The sequence below is a fragment of the Oncorhynchus keta genome, chromosome 14 (genome assembly GCF_023373465.1).
Source record: "Oncorhynchus keta strain PuntledgeMale-10-30-2019 chromosome 14, Oket_V2, whole genome shotgun sequence".
Lineage (NCBI taxonomy): Eukaryota > Metazoa > Chordata > Actinopteri > Salmoniformes > Salmonidae > Oncorhynchus > Oncorhynchus keta.
The window spans coordinates 10,857,859-10,880,770 of record NC_068434.1 but is presented as its reverse complement, the minus strand read 5'-3'; the positions used below and the strand labels follow the sequence as shown (position 1 = coordinate 10,880,770).

The window sequence follows — 22,912 nt, the reverse complement described above, 5'->3', positions numbered from 1 at the left end:
ATCAGAACAGAGTGGCACACAGGATATGTCAGCACAGAGTGGCACACAGGATATATCAGAACAGAGTGACACACAGGATATGTCAGAACAGAGTGACACACAGGATATGTCAGCACAGAGTGGCACACAGGATATGTCAGAACAGAGTGGCACACAGGATATATCAGAACAGAGTGGCACACAGGATATATCAGAACAGAGTGGCACACAGGATATGTCAGCACAGAGTGACACACAGGATATGTCAGCACAGAGTGACACACAGGATATGTCAGAACAGAGTGACACACAGGATATGTCAGAACAGAGTGACACACAGGATATGTCAGAACAGAGTGACACACAGGATATGTCAGAACAGAGTGGCACACAGGATATGTCAGCACAGAGTGGCACACAGGATATGTCAGAACAGAGTGGCACACAGGATATATCAGAACAGAGTGGCACACAGGATATGTCAGAACAGAGTGGCACACAGGATATGTCAGAACAGAGTGGCACACAGGATATGTCAGAACAGAGTGGCACACAGGATATGTCAGAACAGAGTGGCACACAGGATATGTCAGAACAGAGTGGCACACAGGATATGTCAGAACAGAGTGGCAGGGAACAGAGTGACTCAGGACTTTCCTTAGAATCCCACAAACCCAGAGGGCTTTCTAGTTGACTGTGTTATACTCACATTGGCTGACTGTGTAGTGTACATCATCTGACTAAAGCTAATATACATAAACTATGTCATGCAGTATAACTCAACTACTGCTGAAGTCATAGTATTTCTGTCTGAACCTAATGCTTCAGAAAGTACTATTTTAGTGGTAGTGTTTTCACTCTAAAGCACACGTACATGCATACACACACACACACACACACACACACACACACACACACACACACACACACACACACACACACACACACACACACACACACACACACACACACACACACACACACACACACACACACACACGCACACACACGTAGACAAACCTTTTCAGGATTTCACGATTGTCGTATGTGAGGTAGCTGCGGCCAATGAATTGTGGGATCTCAATGGCCTCTGTGACAGCTGAAAAGAAAAGAAAATGTACACAATGTGGCCACTAGATGTCCTCCTAAGCATGGTACTAACTGAGGGGGAACCAGGACACAGACAACGCTGCACAGGATAATGAACAGGGGTGTATTCATTAGTGCACACTGTAGCAAAAATATTTTGCAACTGAACACATTTTGCAACGAATTTGAGAGTTTCTGATTTACAAATTCATGAGAGTTCCTTCCTGGTTTTTGTCTGCTTGTTCTGTGTGGTTCCTAGTAAATACACCCGAGGTAAACAAACAAAGTGTACAAACAGCGTTATTAAAGTCTGAAATGGTAGATGAACAGAGGTAGCCGAGTATTTACAAACATAATGGTGATAGAAAACTTACTGTTTAAACAGTAATTCCCACATTCTGCACAGCGAAAGCATAAAACAGATAAGAAGACGTTTTAGGAGAGATTATGTTGTTCAATTATATTACATACATTAAAATGTCCATTTAAATGCAGAATATTTTACACCAACATGTTGAAAATCTACCTTGTCCTACGGAATGTAGCCTACGGAGTATAACTTGTGGAAAATGTTGTGGACGTGGGAACAATTTCTTTTCCGTCTCTCACCCTTCTGGCAGTGCCGGCCATCGTAGCCGAGAGAGCAGTCACACTCGTAGCCATCCCATTTGGGCCTGCAGGTGCCGCCGTTGGCACAGGGACTCTGCACACATGGGTGGGCTGCGTTCTCCACATTCACCCCCAGAGCAAAGTCCTTGGTCAGTGGGATGCTGCGGTCATTCAGAACCAGCTGGCACAACAAGTAGAGGGGGGCAGGTAGAAGAGGGAAACATTAAATGAACAATCATTGTGTTGTTTCCTTCTCCTACACAAACAAATGAATGAATGAAGTACTGAATGAATTAACAAACATTAATGAATTGAGTTGACCATTGTTAAATATATGTCAATTTGCCACAGTACACACATTAACAAGAATCGAGGAGAAATATACACAAAAGTCCAAATACTGTGGTCAGATGGGCCATCCCAACACTTTAATATGTATTTGAAAAGCCAAATCTGTTGTGTTTGTGGGATATCTGACTCTTTATCTGACTCTTTATCTGACTCGTAATCTGACTCATAATCTGACTCATAATCTGACTCTTTATCTGAATCTTTATCTGACTCTTTATCTGACTCGTAATCTGACTCGTAATCTGACTCGTAATCTGACTCGTAATCTGACTCGTAATCTGACTCGTAATCTGGCTCATAATCTGACTCTTTATCTGACTCTTTATCTGACTCATAATCTGACTCATAATCTGGCTCTTTATCTGGCTCTTTATCTGGCTCTTTATCTGACTCTTTATCTGACTCATAATCTGACTCTTTATCTGACTCTTTATCTGACTCTGACTCTTTATCTGACTCATAATCTGGCTCTTTATCTGGCTCTTTATCTGATGCTTTATCTGAATCTTTATCTGACTCATAATCTGAATCTTTATCTGACTCATAATCTGGCTCTTTATCTGACTCTTTATCTGACTCGTAATCTGACTCATAATCTGGCTCTTTATCTGACTCTTTATCTGACTCATAATCTGACTCATAATCTGGCACTTTATCTGGCTCTTTATCTGATGCATAATCTGACTCTTTATCTGACTCTTTATCTGACTCATAATCTGACTCATAATCTGGCTCTTTATCCGACTCTTTATCTGACTCTGACTCTTTATCTGACTCATAATCTGACTCATAATCTGTCTCTTTATCTGGCTCTTTATCTGATGCTTTATCTGAATCTTTATCTGACTCTTTATCTGACTCATAATCTGAATCTTTATCTGACTCATAATCTGACTCTTTATCTGACTCATAATCTGTCTCTTTATCTGACTCTTTATCTGACTCATAATCTGACTCTTTATCTGACTCATAATCTGTCTCTTTATCTGACTCTTTATCTGACTTTATCTAACTCATTATTTACTCAGAACTCTGGGACACATGCAGTAAGAACCTAACAACTGGGCTGCGTTCAATTAAAAACAGAAACAGGTGATGTTCTGAACGACCAGTTGGGAAAAAAACGGGGAGGGGTTGGGTTGTGGCTTGGGGAACGCCGTCGGCATAGCCCCTGCCCTTTAAATACGTTCACTCACTGCTTCAAGCCACACCTCGCCTCACCCACCAAACGAAGCAAACGTACCTCAAAGTCAAGTTACACAATTTAGCAAACATGTACTCGAACTGAACGGACCCCCGGAGAGACTGTGGCACCCAATTCTCCTACATAGCGCACTATCTTTGACCAGAGCCCTATGGGCCATTTGGGACGCAGCCGGTGTAACAGGGCAGGAGGTACGGCTGTTTCAGCCCCTCAACCTGAGTCATCTATACAGTAACAGTACCTTCTGGATGGTGCCGCTGAAGGGGCGGAGCACGGCCGCGGCGCTCTTGGTTTTGTCATATTGTGGTACTCCGCCGATGTACAGAGGAGAGCTGCACTTGATCTGAGTGAAGGCTCCCTGGAGGAGGAGGAGTCACAGTAGAGTAGAGACACAGTAGAGTTACAGTAGAGTAGAGTCACAGTAGAGTTACAGTAGAGTCACAGTAGAGTAGAGTCACAGTAGAGTAGAGTTACAGTAGAGTCATAGTATTCACAGTAGAGTAGATTCACAGTAGTGTAGAGTTACAGTAGAGTCACATTAGAGTCATAGTATTCACAGTAGAGTAGAGTCACAGTGGAGTCACAGTAGAGTCACAGAAGAGTCATAGTATTCACAGTAGAGTCACAGTAGAGTCACAGTAGAGTCACCGTATTCACAGTAGAGTTACAGTAGAGTCACAGTAGTCACAGTAGAGTAGAGTCACAGTAGAGTGGAGTCACAGTAGAGTAGAGTTACAGTAGAGTCACAGTAGAGTCATAGTAGTCACAGTAGAGTAGAGTCACAGTAGAGTCACATTAGAGTAGAGTCACAGTAGAGTAACAGTAGAGTCACAGTAGAGTCATAGTATTCACAGTAGAGTCACAGTAGAGTAGAGTCACAGTAGAGTAACAGTAGAGTCACAGTAGAGTCATAGTATTCACAGTAGAGTAGAGTTACAGTAGAGTCACAGTAGAGTCACAGCAGAGTAGAGTTACAGTAGAGTTACAGTAGAGTCACAGTAGAGTCACAGTAGAGTGGAGTCACAGTAGAGTAGAGTTACAGTAGAGTCACAGTAGAGTCACAGTAGAGTCAGAGTATTCACAGTAGAGTAGAGTTACAGTAGAGTCACAGTAGAGTCACAGTAGAGTGGAGTCACAGTAGAGTAGAGTTACAGTAGAGTCACAGTAGAGTCATAGTATTCACAGTAGTCACAGTAGAGTAGAGTCACCGTAGAGTAACAGTAGAGTAACAGAAGAGTCATAGTATTCACAGTAGAGTCACAGTAGTCACCGTATTCACAGTAGAGTAGAGTCACAGTAGAGTAACAGTAGAGTAACAGAAGAGTCATAGTATTCACAGTAGAGTCACAGTAGTCACCGTATTCACAGTAGAGTAGAGTCACAGTAGAGTGAAGTCACAGTATAATTGTTCCTTACCATGCCTCCTGACCTAGGAAAACACTGTGCCCTTGAGTTTTTACCTGGTCAGGCTACATGGTCAAGTGTAGGGATGCTGTGGTGACCATATTACAGGCAGATATGATAAATTTCAAATTCAGTTAAAATTCCACGTGAGTATTGAGTCATGGTAATCTCCTTTTATGCACTCTGGACACAGTGGCAGAATAAATTCAACCACACATTTGTTTCATGACAAAACTGGAGAGCCACATCTGTCCGGCGAAGTCAACAAAACATATTGCATGTAACAAACAGTTACATTACTTATAGCAAGGTAATGTTTCCCTACATTTTCGGACTATTAAAAACAACTATTGATTGAGGACCACAGGGAGTTACCGCAAGTCGAAAAGAAAACAGGAGCTGCCTCCCCTATTCCAGCACTATTTCAACATCATCTAATCACCTATGCTTACTCTAATACAGTGACAACTAAAATATACAAAAAAAAAACATTTAGTCCAATCAAAGTAAGCTAAATATGACATGGCTGTCCATGGTATTGATTTCTGTGTGTGTTTGTGTGTGCATGTGTGTGTGAAAACGTGGATTTACTCGTACTTGTAGGAAAATGCCAATGGCATCCTCCTCTTTCATGTTGCCTAAACAGTATATGACTCTTTCATACAGTACACGCTATTATGTTTTGTTGTCCTAGGTTACTTGGCTAAAATACTTGCTCGCTAGCTTAACTTCATGGGCAACGGCATGCCAGGCCAGCTAGTTAACATTAGCCTTCTACATCTAGCTACATATTGAACTTCCATCCTCTCAGGCCAGCTAGTTAACATTAGCCTTCTACATCTAGCTACATATTGAACTTCCATCCTCTCAGGCCAGCTAGTTAACATTAGCCTTTTACATCTAGCTACATATTGAACTTCCATCCTCTCAGGCCAGCTAGTTAACATTAGCCTTCTACATCTAGCTACATCTTGAACTTCCATCCTCTCAGGCCAGCTAGTTAACATTAGCCTTCTACATCTAGCTACATATTGAACTTCCATCCTCTCAGGCCAGCTAGTTAACATTAGCCTTCTACATCTAGCTACATATTGAACTTCCATCCTCTCAGGCCAGCTAGTTAACATTAGCCTTCTACATCTAGCTACATATTGAACTTCCATCCTCTCAGGCCAGCTAGTTAACATTAGCCTTTTACATCTAGCTACATATTGAACTTCCATCCTCTCAGGCCAGGGGCACAACAACGTATGAATTAATGGTTAGATCAGAACCACCGCTATAATCATTGGCCAGTACGGAGAATTAAATACAACCACAAGTCCATCATCATCCATGGCTACTTTAGGAAAGGGTTGATTTTAGCCAGCTAGCCACCGGAGGACAACAACACAATGAGATGCAACAATTCATGTTTTTTTTCTGTCAATAATGACGTTTGGCTCGTGATGTGATTGGTCTGAAGACAAAACCAAACTGGCTTCCCTTGACACTTTTTTTGTGTGCACCAGGACCAATCACAGCTGAGCTCACTCTGTTTAGCTCAATGCTGATTGGCTATTATTTGATATATTTCTTTATCAAGGGAGGCCAAATGCTCGCTGGCTTTCCTTCCATTCAATGCTATGGGCGGCAAACAATGTTTTTGCGACTTTCTCAAATCATCAGTAGCCTATAGTCTCATCATGCAGCCCAAATATGTTTGATTTCTAAGACATTATAAGGTTTGTATCATTCACAACTAATGTTGCCAAAGAACTCTAAATCCAGTGTATAGGACCAGTGTATAGGACCAGTGTATAGGACCAGTGTATAGCACCAGTGTATAGCACCAGTGTATAGCACCAGTGTATAGGACCAGTGTATAGCACCAGTGTATAGGACCAGTGTATAGCACCAGTGTATAGGACCAGTGTATAGGACCAGTGTATAGGACCAGTGTATAGGACCAGTGTATAGCACCAGTGTATAGGACCAGTGTATAGGACCAGTGTATAGGACCAGTGTATAGCACCAGTGTATATCACCAGTGTATAGGACCAGTGTATAGGACCAGTGTATAGGACCAGTGTATAGGACCAGTGTATAGGACCAGTGTATAGGACCAGTGTATAGGACCAGTGTATAGGACCAGTGTATAGCACCAGTGTATAGGACCAGTGTATAGCACCAGTGTATAGGACCAGTGTATAGCACCAGTGTATAGGACCAGTGTATAGCACCAGTGTATAGGACCAGTGTATAGCACCAGTGTATATCACCAGTGTATAGCACCAGTGTATAGCACCAGTGTATATCACCAGTGTATAGGACCAGTGTACAGGACCAGTGTATAGCACCAGTGTATAGGACCAGTGTATATCACCAGTGTATAGCACCAGTGTATATCACCAGTGTATAGCACCAGTGTATAGCACCAGTGTATATCACCAGTGTATAGGACCAGTGTATAGCACCAGTGTATAGGACCAGTGTATAGGACCAGTGTATAGCACCAGTGTATAGGACCAGTGTATATCACCAGTGTATAGGACCAGTGTATAGGACCAGTGTATATCACCAGTGTATATCACCAGTGTATAGCACCAGTGTATAGGACCAGTGTATAGCACCAGTGTATATCACCAGTGTATAGCACCAGTGTATAGCACCAGTGTATAGCACCAGTGTATATCACCAGTGTATAGGACCAGTGTATAGCACCAGTGTATATCACCAGTGTATAGCACCAGTGTATAGCACCAGTGTATAGCACCAGTGTATATCACCAGTGTATAGCACCAGTGTATAGCACCAGTGTATATCACCAGTGTATAGCACCAGTGTATATCACCAGTGTATAGCACCAGTGTATAGCACCAGTGTATAGCACCAGTGTATAGCACCAGTGTATATCACCAGTGTATAGCACCAGTGTATATCACCAGTGTATAGCACCAGTGTATAGCACCAGTGTATAGCACCAGTGTATATCACCAGTGTATAGCACCAGTGTATAGCACCAGTGTATATCACCAGTGTATAGCACCAGTGTATATCACCAGTGTATAGCACCAGTGTATAGCACCAGTGTATAGCACCAGTGTATAGCACCAGTGTATAGCACCAGTGTATAGCACCAGTGTATAGCACCAGTGTATATCACCAGTGTATAGCACCAGTGTATAGCACCAGTGTATATCACCAGTGTATAGCACCAGTGTATATCACCAGTGTATAGCACCAGTGTATAGGACCAGTGTATAGCACCAGTGTATATCACCAGTGTATAGCACCAGTGTATAGCACCAGTGTATAGCACCAGTGTATATCACCAGTGTATAGCACCAGTGTATAGCACCAGTGTATATCACCAGTGTATAGCACCAGTGTATATCACCAGTGTATAGCACCAGTGTATAGCACCAGTGTATAGCACCAGTGTATATCACCAGTGTATAGCACCAGTGTATAGCACCAGTGTATAGCACCAGTGTATAGCACCAGTGTATAGCACCAGTGTATAGCACCAGTGTATAGGACCAGTGTATAGGACCAGTGTATAGGACCAGTGTATAGCACCAGTGTATAGCACCAGTGTATAGGACCAGTGTATAGGACCAGTGTATAGGACCAGTGTATAGGACCAGTGTATAGGACCAGTGTATAGGACCAGTGTATAGGACCAGTGTATATCACCAGTGTATAGCACCAGTGTATATCACCAGTGTATAGCACCAGTGTATAGCACCAGTGTATATCACCAGTGTATAGGACCAGTGTATAGCACCAGTGTATAGGACCAGTGTATAGGACCAGTGTATAGGACCAGTGTATATCACCAGTGTATAGCACCAGTGTATAGGACCAGTGTATAGGACCAGTGTATAGGACCAGTGTATAGGACCAGTGTATAGCACCAGTGTATAGCACCAGTGTATAGCACCAGTGTATAGCACCAGTGTATAGCACCAGTGTATAGGACCAGTGTATAGGACCAGTGTATAGCACCAGTGTATAGGACCAGTGTATAGCACCAGTGTATAGCACCAGTGTATAGGACCAGTGTATAGGACCTGTTTCAAATGATCACTTTAATGCTCAACATAGGACACTTCATGTGTACACTTGTTCCGGACTGGGAAAAATATTGAATTATATTCTTATAACTATGAAATCATATAATATAAAATAATGGCACAGGACTTAAGCCTATCTTGTCTGCTGTGGTCAACTGTGGCTCAGTTGGTAGAGCATGGCGCTTGTAACGCCAGGGTAGTGGGTTCGATTCCCGGGACCACCCATACGTAGAATGTATGCACACATGACTGTAAGTCGCTTTGGATAAAAGCGTCAGCTAAATGGCATATATTATTATTATTATTATTATTATTATATTAATAAGCCTACAGCCTTGGCATGGTACATAGCCAGATAAAATACAATGGGCCAACTCATATTCTGGTTTTCTGAAATACATTTTCTTCATATCATAACGTTTCTTTAGACCTGCCTAAAATAAATCATGTATTTATTGTGACGGTGTATTTTATTCAATTAATTTGTTTGACTTTTTTAAATGTAGATGTTCCAAAGGTCTGGCATCAGTGGCTTGTATGTGTGGAAGCCAGGAGATGCTAAACGTGTTTATGTTAACACGGCTGACAAAATGTTTTCTGGAAATCCCAATCGAACAATTCCCAGAATCAGGATAGAAAAGGACATCTGTAATTCTCCAACCAGGATTTCTGGAAAACCTGGGAATTTTTGGGAAAGTTATTGGAAATGTCAAATCCTAGTCCAGTCCTGTACCTCAGCTATGCCCTCCATGGGCTTCTGGTTGTCCACCTGCAGGATGCCACTCTTGGCTGTACGAGAGACCCGCAGCTCATGCCATGTGCCTATACTGACCTGCTCCTCACTCCTACACACACATGCACACACACGCACGCACACACACAGAGACACACATAAACAGACATAGACACACATACGCATACAGACACAGACACACACAGACACACACAGACAGGAAAAGCATTGGTCAAACAGTCATCATTTCCTATACATATGAACAAAGAGTTGCCAACACAAGTCTACAAACATTATAAAACAGTCGTGACAGAGTCATATCCTGTAAACATAGATCTTTCAATGAAGCCTGTACCTAATGACAGACCCTCCAGAGCCACAGTCAAAGCGGAACTCCACGTATCCTTCCACCAGGTTGATGGCCAAGAAGTCCCGGCTGCTGGCGTCGTCGCTGTAGAGCAGCGTGCCGTCAGGCCTGGCCGGCTGAAAGGTGATCTCAAACTCCATGAAGGACAGGTAACTGAGGAGGGACTGGGGCCAAGGGGCGCTGGCGTACGAAAACATGGTCTCGTTGAAGAGCGGCAGAGACAGCAGGAAACCTGGCAGTGGTTTGGGATAAAGTGACAGGTTTGGGATAGAATGACAGGTTTGGGATAGAGTGACAGGTTTGGGATAGGGTGACAGGTTTGGGATAGAATGACAGGTTTGGGATAGGGTGACAGGTTTGGGATAGGGTGACAGGTTTGGGATAGGGTGACAGGTTTGGGATAGAGTGACAGATTTGGGATAAGGTGACAGGTTTGGGATAGGGTGACAGGTTTGGGATAGGGTGACAGGTTTGGGATAAGGTGACAGGTTTGGGATAGAATGACAGGTTTGTGATAGGGTGACAGGTTTGGGATAGGGTGACAGGTTTGGGATAGGGTTAGGGGAGAGGAGTTGGAAAATGTTTCAAAATCGAAACGCTGATCTTTCTAAGTAGAATACAGGGTGTGGCACATCTATATAAGTAGCACACAGGGTGTGGCTGATCTATCTAAGTAGAATACAGGGTGTGGCTGATCTATCTAAGTAGAATACAGGGTGTGGCTGATCTATCTAAGTAGTATACAGAGTGTGGCTGATCTATATAAGTAGCATACAGGGTGTGGCTGATCTATCTAAGTAGCATACAGGGTGTGGCACATCTATATAAGTAGCACACAGGGTGTGGCTGATCTATCTAAGTAGAATACAGGGTGTGGCTGATCTATCTAAGTAGAATACAGGGTGTGGCACATCTATATAAGTAGCACACAGGGTGTGGCTGATCTATCTAAGTAGCACACAGGGTGTGGCTGATCTATCTAAGTAGAATACAGGGTGTGACTGATCTATCTAAGTAGCATACAGGGTGTGACTGATCTATCTAAGTAGAATACAGGGTGTGACTGATCTATCTAAGTAGCATACAGGGTGTGACTGATCTATCTAAGTAGCATACAGGGTGTGACTGATCTATCTAAGTAGCATACAGGGTGTGGCTGATCTATATAAGTAGCATACAGGGTGTGTAGCACAAGAAAGAAACATGTCTATGTCTGATGTCATGTATAATTGAATGGGCAGAAGTCAGTATTTAATATCTAAACGTATTCACAATTGGCATTATACAGTTTGTGTTGTAGAGAAGTACCGTATGATGCATTCCAAATAGCACCCTGTTCCCTATATGGTGCACTACTTCTGACCAGAGCCCTATGGGCCATGTGTGACGCAGACGAGAGGACAGAAAGATGACTCACTCTCTTCACAGAGCATGCCTCTGAAGCCCAGAGGGCACAGACAGATGTACCCGTCCGCTCGGTTGGCAAAGCAGATTCCTCTGTTGTCGCAGGTGATCATCTCACACACGCTGTCACTGCACTCACCTGGGGAACAAACGGAGAGGATGCACAGAGGCGCTGCAGGGTTTAAAGAAACAGTTCACAACAACAACAAAAAAGGTGTCCACTGTTAATACAATCCCAAGAAATTGTGCAGTCAACTTTTCACTTTCAGAACAAAGCTACATTTCTGATGATGTGTTTTGTGTTTTATGATGATGATGAACTCTCTCTTTAACTGCCCCCAACTCTAAATTAACTATCCCTTTAACTGACCCTTAACTAAATTAACTCTCCCTTGAACTGCCCCCTAACTCTAAATGAATTATCCCTTGAATTGCCCACATCTCTAAATTAACTATGCATTTAACTGCCCTCTAAGTCTAAATGAACTATCCCTTTAACTGACCCCTATCTCTAAATGAACTATCACTTTAACTGGCCTCTAATTCTAAATGAACTATCCCTTTAACTGCCCCCTATCTCTAAATGAACTATCACTTTAACTGCCCTCTAATTCTAAATTAACTATCCCTTTAACTGCCGTCTAACTCTAAATGAACTATCCCTTTAACTGCCCTCTAATTCTAAATGAAATATCCCTTTAACTGCCCTCTAACTCTAAATGAACTATCCCTTTAACTGCCGTCTAACTCTAAATGAACTATCCCTTTAACTGCCCTCTAACTCTAAATGAATTTACTTGTACAGCCAGACTTGACCAATAGATGGAATGTGGATGACATTACCACAGACGAAGAGCCAAGTGTAAGTGAAGTCTATTTTTTCACTGCTGTCTATCCCTATTCTACATATCATCATTATGGGATGGGATGTGTATTTCATATCATATTTCTTTTGACGAATCGCCTCATTGATTTCACCTATGTGGCGCTACAGTGTGAATTACCACTTTGACACAGAGTGAGAACCAGCGGTGCATCTCCCTCGTTCTGTCCACTCTCATCAACATTGACTGTCCATTCAACTCCACACCCGGTATAAATGCACTAATCAATATGGTGTCTGACTGTTGACCTACAGAAAGCCAGACAACTCTCCAGCTCAAATCTGACCTGGGGACAGATTCATTCCACAGACATGGCCAAAGACATGGGATGATGGACTACAGTACATCCGAATATTCATGGGATTTTGGACAAAGTGACAAATTCTGTTAGAAGTGCTAGAACTAAAACTAGAGGTAGAAGACTACGATTATAAGACTTGAATGAAAAACAAAGAAACATCAGAAACCATTGGGAATGAAGAGGATATAAGCCAGAAGGACATCCAGACGTGTATGGATCGGACCCCCCTCCCTTACCGATGTCTGCCCCACTCAGAGCGCTGCCTAGGGGCCAGGGTCTGAGATCCGTGGCCTTGTTGTTGATGGTCAGACTCTGCATGCAGCCCTGAAAGCCCCGGTTGCTCCCTGTGGCCCTGACCAACCAATAGGCACTGGGAGCCCCTCCCAAGTACAACGGGCTTCGGAATGTGATCTTGGTGTACTGTCCCTGTGGGGGACAAAGAGAGGGTCAACCATTACAGTCAAGCAAATCTATAGCTAATCCTGACAAAACATAAAAAGAGAAATAGAAAAAGCGATGCACTAAAGCTCTCTAATGAGAGGGATTATCACCTGTCAATCATGGAGGTATGCATCCCAAATGACACCCTATTCTCTATCGTGTGCACTACTTTTGACCAGAGTCCATAAGGAAGCCCATCGGGCTCTGGTCAAAAGTGGTCCACTATGTAGGGAATCGGGTGCCATTTGATACACAGACCATTATAGATCATACTTCTATCTCAGTGAAATATCGACCCAATCTAAAATCTTGCTGGCTCCACTGGTGTGTTCTGCCCTCACCTGTGAGCGTCCTGAAATGGGCGTATCGTTGTCCATTCTCAGCCAGCCACTCATGCCGTCCCTGAATACGGTCACAGTGTGCCACTGTCCGGGCACCATGCGAGTCTCGCTGACTATCTGTGCTGCCCCAGTGCCACAGTTAAACCTGCAAAACCACAACACGTTGTCTGTCTCCCCCGCCACAACCACACTGACCCTATCACAGCATGCCTAATCACTGTCACACAGTCTGGGATGAATTTCCCCCTAAGTACAGATCTAGGATCAGCTTCTCCTCCCCCAATAATAACCTTAATTATTAGTGGGGAAAATGCAAGACTGACACAAGATCAGCATCAAGGGGCAAATTCACCCTACACCCTGACAAACCCGTCGCAACCACACTGGTCACACACCTGTAATGCAGCTTGCCTCGTACAAGAGCCAGAGAGGTGAAGTCTCCACGGCCATGCTCATTCTCCCCACAGTACAGCAACAAGCCATCCTCCGAGTCTGCCTAACACACAACACACACACACAGATACAGACGGAAATATACATAGACATGCACAGACCACACACACAGACACGCAACCAGTGGTATAGTACTGTACCTTGAATTCAAGGGTCATCTGAAAGGTCTGGTAAGAGTTCTTCAGAGGTTCAAAGGTCATGTGGGAGTGGCCATAGAACCTTGGGAACTGCACCGTCACTCCTGGCAAACACAGAGCAGGAAACACCAGCTCATCACTGTGTTTTACAATGGCATCGATCAAGTCAGTGTGAACATGCAACACACTCAACTGAATTCAAATACTGGGGCTCAAAAACATAGGAGTGCAAGGCAGAACCAGGTGGAAGATCATGATGGTATTCATTAGGGCACACCGTGGCAAAAGGCTGTACAACGGAAAGCAAAAAGAGCGTTGGTTATTGGACAAGCCCAGGTATAGTCCATCCTTGTTTTAGTTTGTTTCTTCTGTTTGGTGAATAATGAATACGACCCAGTTGAATTTAGGTGAAACACAAACATTTTTGAAACTCTGACCCCCCTTCTCCCCTTCTCCCTGTGCTCTACATGTTCAATTTATGTTCATGACACACCAGAGACACCCTATCCACAGACCCTATCTCCACTAGAGAGACGTTTTCAGAGAAAGAGAGGACACAGATCATTTCCAGAACGATGTCTATAGGCCCAAACTCAGCCACTGTCACTGGGGTACCCCCCCCCGAGGGGGAGGAGCAGGTAGAGGAGCAGAATGAGGAAGAGCAGAGGTAGAGGAAGAGCAGAAGGAGGAGCAGGAGGAGGAGTAAGAAGAGCAGAAGGAGGAGGAGCAGGAAGAGGAAGAGCAGAAGTAGAGGAAGAGCAGAAGGAGGAGCAGGAGGAGTAAGAAAAGCAGAAGGAGGAGGAGGAGCAGGAGCAGGAGGAGCAGAAGAAGAGGAAGAGCAGGAAGAGGAGGAGGAGCAGAAGAAGAGGAAGGGCAGGAAGAGGAGTAGGAGCAAGAGGAGAAGAAGCATGAAGAGCAGGAGGAAGAGGAGAAGCATGAAGAGCAGGAGGAAGAGGAGCAAGAGGAGGAAACATAAAGAGCAGGAGGAAGAGGAGCAATAGGAGAAGCATGAAGAGCAGGAGGAGGAGGAGGAGCAAGAGGAGGAGAAGCATGAAGAGCAGAAGGAAGAGGAGCAGGGGGAGGAGAAGCATGAAGAGCAGGAGGAGGAGGAGCAAGAGGAGGAGAAGCATGAAGAGCAGAAGGAAGAGGAGCAGGGGGAGAAGAAGCATGAAGAGCAGAAGGAAGCGCAGGGGGAGGAGAAGCATGAAGAGCAGGAGGAGGAGGAGGGGGAGGAGAAGCATGAAGAGCAGGAGGAAGAGGAGCAGGGGGAGGAGAAGCATGAAGAGCAGAAGGAAGAGGAGCAGGGGAGGAGAAGCATGAAGAGCAGGAGGAAGAGGAGCAGGGGGAGGAGAAGCATGAAGAGCAGAAGGAAGAGGAGCAGGGGGAGGAGAAGCATGAAGAGCAGGAGGAAGAGGAGCAGGGGGAGGAGAAGCATGAAGAGCAGAAGGAAGAGGAGCAGGGGGAGGAGAAGCATGAAGAGCAGAAGGAAGAGGAGCAGGGGGAGGAGAAGCATGAAGAGCAGAAGGAAGAGGAGGAGGGGGAGGAGAAGCATGAAGAGCAGAAGGAAGAGGAGCAGGGGGAGGAGAAGCATGAAGAGCAGGAGGAAGAGGAGCAGGGGGAGGAGAAGCATGAAGAGCAGAAGGAAGAGGAGCAGGGGGAGGAGAAGCATGAAGAGCAGAAGGAAGAGGAGCAGGGGAGGAGAAGCATGAAGCGCAGAAGGAAGAGGAGCAGGGGGAGGAGAAGCATGAAGAGCAGGAGGAGGAGGAGGAGCAAGAGGAGGAGAAGCATGAAGAGCAGGAGGAAGAGGAGCAGGGGGAGGAGAAGCATGAAGAGCAGGAGGAAGAGGAGCAGGGGGAGGAGAAGCATGAAGAGCAGGAGGAGGAGGAGGAGCAAGAGGAGGAGAAGCATGAAGAGCAGGAGGAAGAGGAGCAGGGGGAGGAGAAGCATGAAGAGCAGGAGGAGGAGGAGGAGCAAGAGGAGAGGCATGAAGAGCAGGAGGAAGAGGAGGAGCAAGAGGAGAGGCATGAAGAGCAGGAGGAGGAGGAGCAAGAGGAGAAGCATGAAGAGCAGGAGGAAGAGGAGCAGGGGGAGGAGAAGCATGAAGAGCAGGAGGAAGAGGAGGAGCAAGAGGAGGAGAAGCATGAAGAGCAGGAGGAAGAGGAGCAGGGGGAGGAGAAGCATGAAGAGCAGGAGGAGGAGGAGCAAGAGGAGAGGCATGAAGAGCAGGAGGAGGAGGAGCAAGAGGAGAAGCATAAAGAGCAGGAGGAAGAGGAGGAGCATGAAGAGAGGCATGAAGAGCAGGGGAGGAGAAGCATGAAGAGCAGGAGGAGGAGGAGCATGAAGAGAGGCATGAAGAGCAGGGGAGGAGAAGCATGAAGAGCAGGAGGAAGAGGAGCAAGAGGAGAAGCATGAAGAGCAGGAGGAGGAGGAGCAAGAGGAGAAGCATGAAGAGCAGGAGGAGGAGGAGGAGCAAGAGGAGAAGCATGAAGAGCAGGAGGAGGAGGAGGAGCAAAAGGAGAAGCATGAAGAGCAGGGGGAGAGGCATGAAGAGCAGGAGGAAGGGGAGCAGGGGGAGAAGAAAGCTGGCAAGACCCTGTCCTAATCCAAGGTCCAAGTCCTGTCATCACAGGGTTAACTCCCCCTGTCCTGACCTGGACTGACTCACCGTAGGAGCAGATGTCACCACTGCGGCCCAGGTTGCAATGGCAACGGGAACCTCCGCTGTCGTAGTCACTGAGGCAGAAGCTGTCGGGGGGGCACACCGTGTCCTCACAGGCTAGATCGTAGAGCCTGGGCACAGGGCCCATCCACTGGGTCATGGGGGGCGTGGGGGTGGTGGGAGGCAGGGTGGTGGAGGAAGTGCTGTCGGTGGTGGGGCTCATGGTGATCAGCTCAGGGGTGACGGGGGTAAGTGGGGAGCCCAGCTCTGGGTCAGATGGGGTTGAGGGGAGGAGGATGGTGTTGGGTGCGGCAGTGCCCATCCTGTAGATGACGTTCCCGCCTGGCTGAGAGGACGGCGTTCCAGACCGGGAACGGAGCTGGGATCTCTGGTTGTCACCGTTGGGAATGGCAGGGAACGGCTTCAGCTTTGAAACGGCAAGATGGAGTAAGAAGGATGCCACTGCCATTGTTAGTTTAGTTTGCTGGATTAGTTATTGGACAGACTGGGTGCATGCCTAAAACAAACAGTGTTGCCAAATGTATAGTTATACTTATAGAGCTGCTTTCCTGGACCCAAATGAACCCTATTCCTGGACCCAAATGAACCCTATTCCTGGACCCAAATGATTCCTATTCCTGGACCCAAATGAACCCTATTCCTGGACCCAAATTAACCCTATTCCTGGACCCAAATTAAGCCTATTCCTGGACCCAAATGAACCCTATTCCTGGACCCAAATGAACCCTATTCCTGGACCCAAATGAATCCTATTCCTGGACCCAAATGAACCCTATTCCTGGACCCAAATGAACCCTATTCCTGGACCCAAATTAACCCTATTCCTGGACCCAAATGAAGCCTATTCCTGGACCCAAATGAAGCCTATTCCTGTACCCAAATGAACCCTATTCCTGTACCCAAATGAACCCTATTCCTGTACCCAAATGAACCCTATTCCTGGACCCAAATGAACCCTATTCCTGGACCCAAATGAATCCTATTCCTGGACCCAAATGAAGCCTATTCCTGGACCCAAATGAACCCTATTCCTGTACCCAAATGAACCCTATTCCTGGACCCAAATGAACCCTATTCCTGGACCCAAATGAACCCTATTCCTGGACCCAAATGAACCCTATTCCTGGACCCAAATGAATCCTATTCCTGGACCCAAATGAACCCTATTCCTGGACCCAAATGAACCCTATTCCTGGACCCAAATTAACCCTATTCCTGGACCCAAATGAACCCTATTCCTGGACCCAAATGAACCCTATTCCTGGACCCAAATGAACCCTATTCCTGGACCCAAATGAACCCTATTCCTGGACCCAAATGAACCCTATTCCTGGACCCAAATTAACCCTATTCCTGTACCCAAATGAACCCTATTCCTGGACCCAAATGAACCCTATTCCTGGACCCAAATGAACCCTATTCCTGGACCCAAATGAACCCTATTCCTGGACCCAAATGAACCCTATTCCTGGACCCAAATGAACCCTATTCCTGGACCCAAATTAACCCTATTCCTGGACCCAAATGAACCCTATTCCTGTACCCAAATGAACCCTATTCCTGGACCCAAATGAACCCTATTCCTGTACCCAAATGAACCCTATTCCTGGACCCAAATGAACCCTATTCCTGGACCCAAATGAACCCTATTCCTGGACCCAAATGAACCATATTCCTGGACCCAAATGAACCCTATTCCTGGACCCAAATGAACCCTATTCCAGTACCCAAATTAACCCTATTCCTGGACCCAGATGAACCCCATTCCTGGACCCAAATGAACCTTATCCCTGGACCAAAAAACAATCTCAATGGATAATCTGCATTAAAAGTGCTTTTTTAACAAGGAAACTGGGAACATACGGTTGTTAAATATTTGCCCTGAGAATAGCCGGATTGGGATATGACTGAGATAAGGATAAGATTGGTAGGATGGCTTTCCTAGGGCCCCTGGTTTCTAGGGCCCCTGTGACCGGTCTAGGGTGAATTTGCTCCCACTGATCTTGGGACAGTTTTTCCTTTCCCCCACTAATGGTTAAGGTTACGATTGAGAGAGGGTAAGAGGATCCGAGATCTGTACCTAAGGAAAACATAACCCCAGAGCACTGATGTACATGATGACCCACCTCCTCAATGAACACATCGTAGTCAGAGTCGTCTATGTCAAATCCGTCTTCATCTTTGATCTTGCCGTCTGTGATGTAGCGCTGGCCATAGCCGCTGCTGCCAACCTCTGCTGTGCCTATGGATATGGACACTATTATGTATAGAATTAAATCGACACAGTGTACAGTACAAGTACAGTATCAGCATCATGACAAGAGCACAGTGAGTCACAATGTCACAGTTAGTCTGACTCTCCAGACAGATTGACAGGCGGGGAACATAGAGTTCGAAATAGCTACCCATGCTAACACGGGCCCTGTGGCGAGTAATTCTATCCAACTCTATGGTCGGGACTTGGTCAAGTGGGCAGCAAACACACAGGGAGCCCATGGTGCTGAGGATGATGATGATTAGCTAATAAATGTTGGTGGATGATCCCCTTTATAGGGATGGATGATATACAGTAGTAGCCTGGTCCTAGATCAGCTTGTGCTGTCGTGTCAAAGTTATAACAAGGAGTTTACATAATAGCACAAACAGATCTGGGACCAGGCTAATAGAGTAGTTGTCCCAGGTCTACCTGTCACAGTGTACGACTGACCATGCAGACAGAGACCAGGCTGAGTCTCTGTAGGAAACAGTAGGAAACAAAAACGCCATGATGTTTAGAATCCCCAACCTAAATTATTTATTTCACATATAATGCTGTGTGTCTGTGTGTGCAGAACAACCTCAAAATAATTACTCCTAACCATAACGTAGGAGTCAGGTAAGGTTACTGCTGATCATAATGTAGGAGTGAGGTAAGGTTACTGCTGACCATAATGTAGGAGTGGGGTAAGGTTACTGCTGACCATAACATAGGAGTCAGGTAAGGTTACTTCTGACGATAATGTAGGAGTCAGGTAAGGTTACTGCTGACCATAATGTAGGAGTGGGGTAAGGTTACTACTGACCATAATGTAGGAATGGGGTAAGGTTACTGCTGACCATAATGTAGGAGTGAGGTAAGGTTACTGCTGACCATAATGTAGGAGTGGGGTAAGGTTACTGCTGACCATAATGTAGGAGTCAGGTAAGGTTACTGCTGACGATAATGTAGGAGTGAGGTAAGGTTACTGCTGACGATAATGTAGGAATGGGGTAAGGTTACTGCTGACCATAATGTAGGAGTGGGGTAAGGTTACATAATGTAGGAGTGGGGTAAGGTTACTACTGACCATAATGTAGGAATAATATAATAATAATAATAATATATGCCATTTAGCAGACGCTTATCCAAAGCGACTTGAATGGGAATGTAAGGTTACTGCTGACCATAATGTAGGAGTGAGGTAAGGTTACTGCTGACCATAATGTAGGAGTGGGGTAAGGTTACTGCTGACCATAATGTAGGAGTGGGGTAAGGTTACTACTGACCATAATGTAGGAATGGGGTAAGGTTACTGCTGACCATAATGTAGGAGTGGGGTAAGGTTACTACTGACCACAATGTAGGAGTGGGGTAAGGTTACTACTGACCACAATGTAGGAGTGGGGTAAGGTTACTGCTGATCACAATGTAGGAGTGGGATAAGGTTACTACTGACCACAATGTAGGAGTGGGGTAAGGTTACTACTGACCATAATGTAGGAGTGAGATAAGGTTACTACTGACCATAATGTAGGAATGGGGTAAGGTTACTGCTGACCATAATGTAGGAGTGGGGTAAGGTTACTGCTGACCATAATGTAGGAGTGGGGTAAGGTTACTACTGACCACAATGTAGGAGTGGGGTAAGGTTACTACTGACCACAATGTAGGAGTGGGGTAAGGTTACTGCTGATCACAATGTAGGAGTGGGATAAGGTTACTACTGACCACAATGTAGGAGTGGGGTAAGGTTACTACTGACCATAATGTAGGAGTGAGATAAGGTTACTGCTGACCATAATGTAGGAGTGAGATAAGGTTACTACTGACCATAATGTAGGAGTGGAAATAAAATGGGTTGTGTTTAGTAAGAAGAAAACTTTTTCAATCAGAGTGAAAACAGAATGAGTCCTCGATGTGTTATGGTAACGATGATTGGCATTAAAATGATCCTGTCCTCTTTATTCTGGGAACTACAAATGAGGATGTGTAACGCTCCCCTCCATGCTTCCCTCCCCTCACGTGCCCCATGTTTTTGGTCATGCAGGGAGGTCATTTGGAGATATGGGTGCTAGTCAAGTCCTGTACAAACCCGCCCTTCCCCGCGGGGGGTCAGATCTCCCCCATCCCCCCGCTCTTAATCCTGTCTGATGAGGCCAGGGCGTAACCCGATTTTCGCCCTGTGAGGGGGGGCAGGCTTGTGACGCAGTGTGTTGGGACAGCCTCTCTATCCGAACCAACAGGACTTAAGATGCTTCATTCAGTCCAGTTTAACCCTGTGATTGCCACCATGTGTCGGCGTGCCATCCGCCCACCCACATGGCTCTAGGAGTTGGATTGACAGGACAACACCCACAGTCCTCCTCACAACATGGCATCAGGAACCTCTCTCTGTTCTATAAACGGTTAAACTTGTCTCCAGTACCGATTGGGAGTCTTACCTCCAACCTGTATTTATAACCGCATGTTTACCTAATACAGTGTGTGTACACATCCATACTTGCACACGTACACCCATACACACACCAGAGTAAAGCTCACTTGCTAATGTTTGTCCATAGCCTGCCAGTCTACCATGGTCCCTTTCTCCCCTATAAAGACAGTACTGATCCGGAGCCTCAGGGTTATCTCTGGCAGCCTCCTAAATGGCATCCTATTCTCTATATAGAGCACTACATTTGACCAGAGCCCATAGAGATCTGTCAAAAGTAGTGCACTATGTAGGGAATAGTGTGCCATTTGTGACTCTCTCATATCAATAGCAATCAGCCCATAAACCTCCACCCACACCAATTGTAATTTACATTATTACAATAGGAAAATACAAATCTCTGGACCCAGTCTAAGTCTATCTCTTTATCTCCATGGACTTAAAGAACTGGACAGAAAACACACACGCACATGCACACACACACGCACGCACGCACACACACACGCACGCACACACACACACGCGCACGCAAGCACGCACGCACGCACGCACACACACACACACACACACACACACACACACACACACTCTCTCTCTCTCACGCACACTCGCACACACACGCTCACACACACACACACACACACACGCACGCACACACACACACGCAAACACACACACACGCTCGCACACACGCTCGCGCGCACGCACGCACACAAACGCACACACAGAAGCTCGCACACACACACACACACACGCTCGCACACACACAGTGGCGGGGCAGTTACCAGGGGTGCGGATGGGGTTGTTGATGGCACTGGGAGGGCTCACTCCATGGACGTTGGCGGCTCGGACCACAAACTGGTACTCCGTGTCGGGACTTAACCCTTTCAGTACCATGGAGTTGGCTTCAATGGGCTCCCTGATGTAGGTCCACTCTGTGTCCATCTCAGGCCTGTATAGAGGAGACCATTCATATAGGAATTACACTGGTGCACTGACTAAAACACTATTGAGGTCATGCATTGAGAGAAAAAAATAATATCTCATGAAATAATGCATTTTTTCTTTTAACTGGGAGGAATATGGAGTGTGCAACTTCCTTCATGGTCTGCGTTAGTCTGCACCTTGTAAACGGGTGTGTTTCTCCAGCCTCGTGCTCTACTTAACTAGAGGGCCACTGACTGCATAACTTACAGGTTAGCTTACAGGGTTCTCACCACACACTGCACACCTGTCCTGCACACTTCCAGTCCCAACATGGTTCACAGGCCAAAGTTGAGTCTAAACACACTCGTCTTAACACAGAAACACAACTCATTCTCAACTGACTGGCAGGCAACACCGTTGATAGTGTTTTCAGCAATTGTTCATGTGAAATTGAACATATGCTGTGGTCTAGAAATATAAGATATATTGATGTAGCTCCATTTAAACAACCATTTCTACTTTTTTTCAAAGTTGCCATTTGATATTAGAATCGGGCAACGGATCAACCCAATTCCAAGTACTTGCTTTTTCTAGCAGGCGTGAAACAGTATCTTACTCTATTGGCTGGGAACATGAGGATATTACAAATCAGACAATTGTCTTGTCAGAAGCTTGGCAGGGTGAGGAGATCAGAGTTGAACATGTACAGCTGGTACTTTCATTACGGTCCATCTCGCTTTTCTCAGTCAATGTTATTTTTTAAATCAATACTTCTCATTTTAAATGGACTGTGTGAAGAGAACAGCTGTTCAAATAGAACCACTGTGGTGGTTGAGTATTCAAACTGAAACATTCTAGAGTGGAACAAATCTGCAAAAAG

At 45.5% G+C, this 22,912-nt stretch overlaps 1 protein-coding gene across 2 annotated transcripts in view; it reads right to left on the bottom strand.

Moving 5' to 3' along the window:
• LOC118394008 (pikachurin) overlaps positions 1-22,912 on the bottom strand; it is a 56,977-nt gene that overhangs the window by 8,194 nt on the left and 25,871 nt on the right. The window contains exons 7-20 of one of the 2 annotated variants that reach the window (XM_052461081.1): positions 21,891-22,057; positions 18,562-18,677; positions 16,421-16,841; positions 13,759-13,859; positions 13,561-13,661; positions 13,166-13,310; positions 12,620-12,809; positions 11,212-11,337; positions 9,783-10,026; positions 9,428-9,539; positions 3,474-3,590; positions 1,678-1,858; positions 1,443-1,466; positions 1,000-1,078 (exon numbers count right to left, since the gene is read on the bottom strand). In XM_052461081.1, coding sequence (XP_052317041.1) covers positions 1,000-1,078; positions 1,443-1,466; positions 1,678-1,858; positions 3,474-3,590; positions 9,428-9,539; positions 9,783-10,026; positions 11,212-11,337; positions 12,620-12,809; positions 13,166-13,310; positions 13,561-13,661; positions 13,759-13,859; positions 16,421-16,841; positions 18,562-18,677; positions 21,891-22,057 — 2,124 coding nt within the window. The remainder of the gene's footprint in view (positions 1-999; positions 1,079-1,442; positions 1,467-1,677; positions 1,859-3,473; positions 3,591-9,427; positions 9,540-9,782; positions 10,027-11,211; positions 11,338-12,619; positions 12,810-13,165; positions 13,311-13,560; positions 13,662-13,758; positions 13,860-16,420; positions 16,842-18,561; positions 18,678-21,890; positions 22,058-22,912) is intronic. The other variant, XM_052461082.1, reaches the window with a different exon arrangement.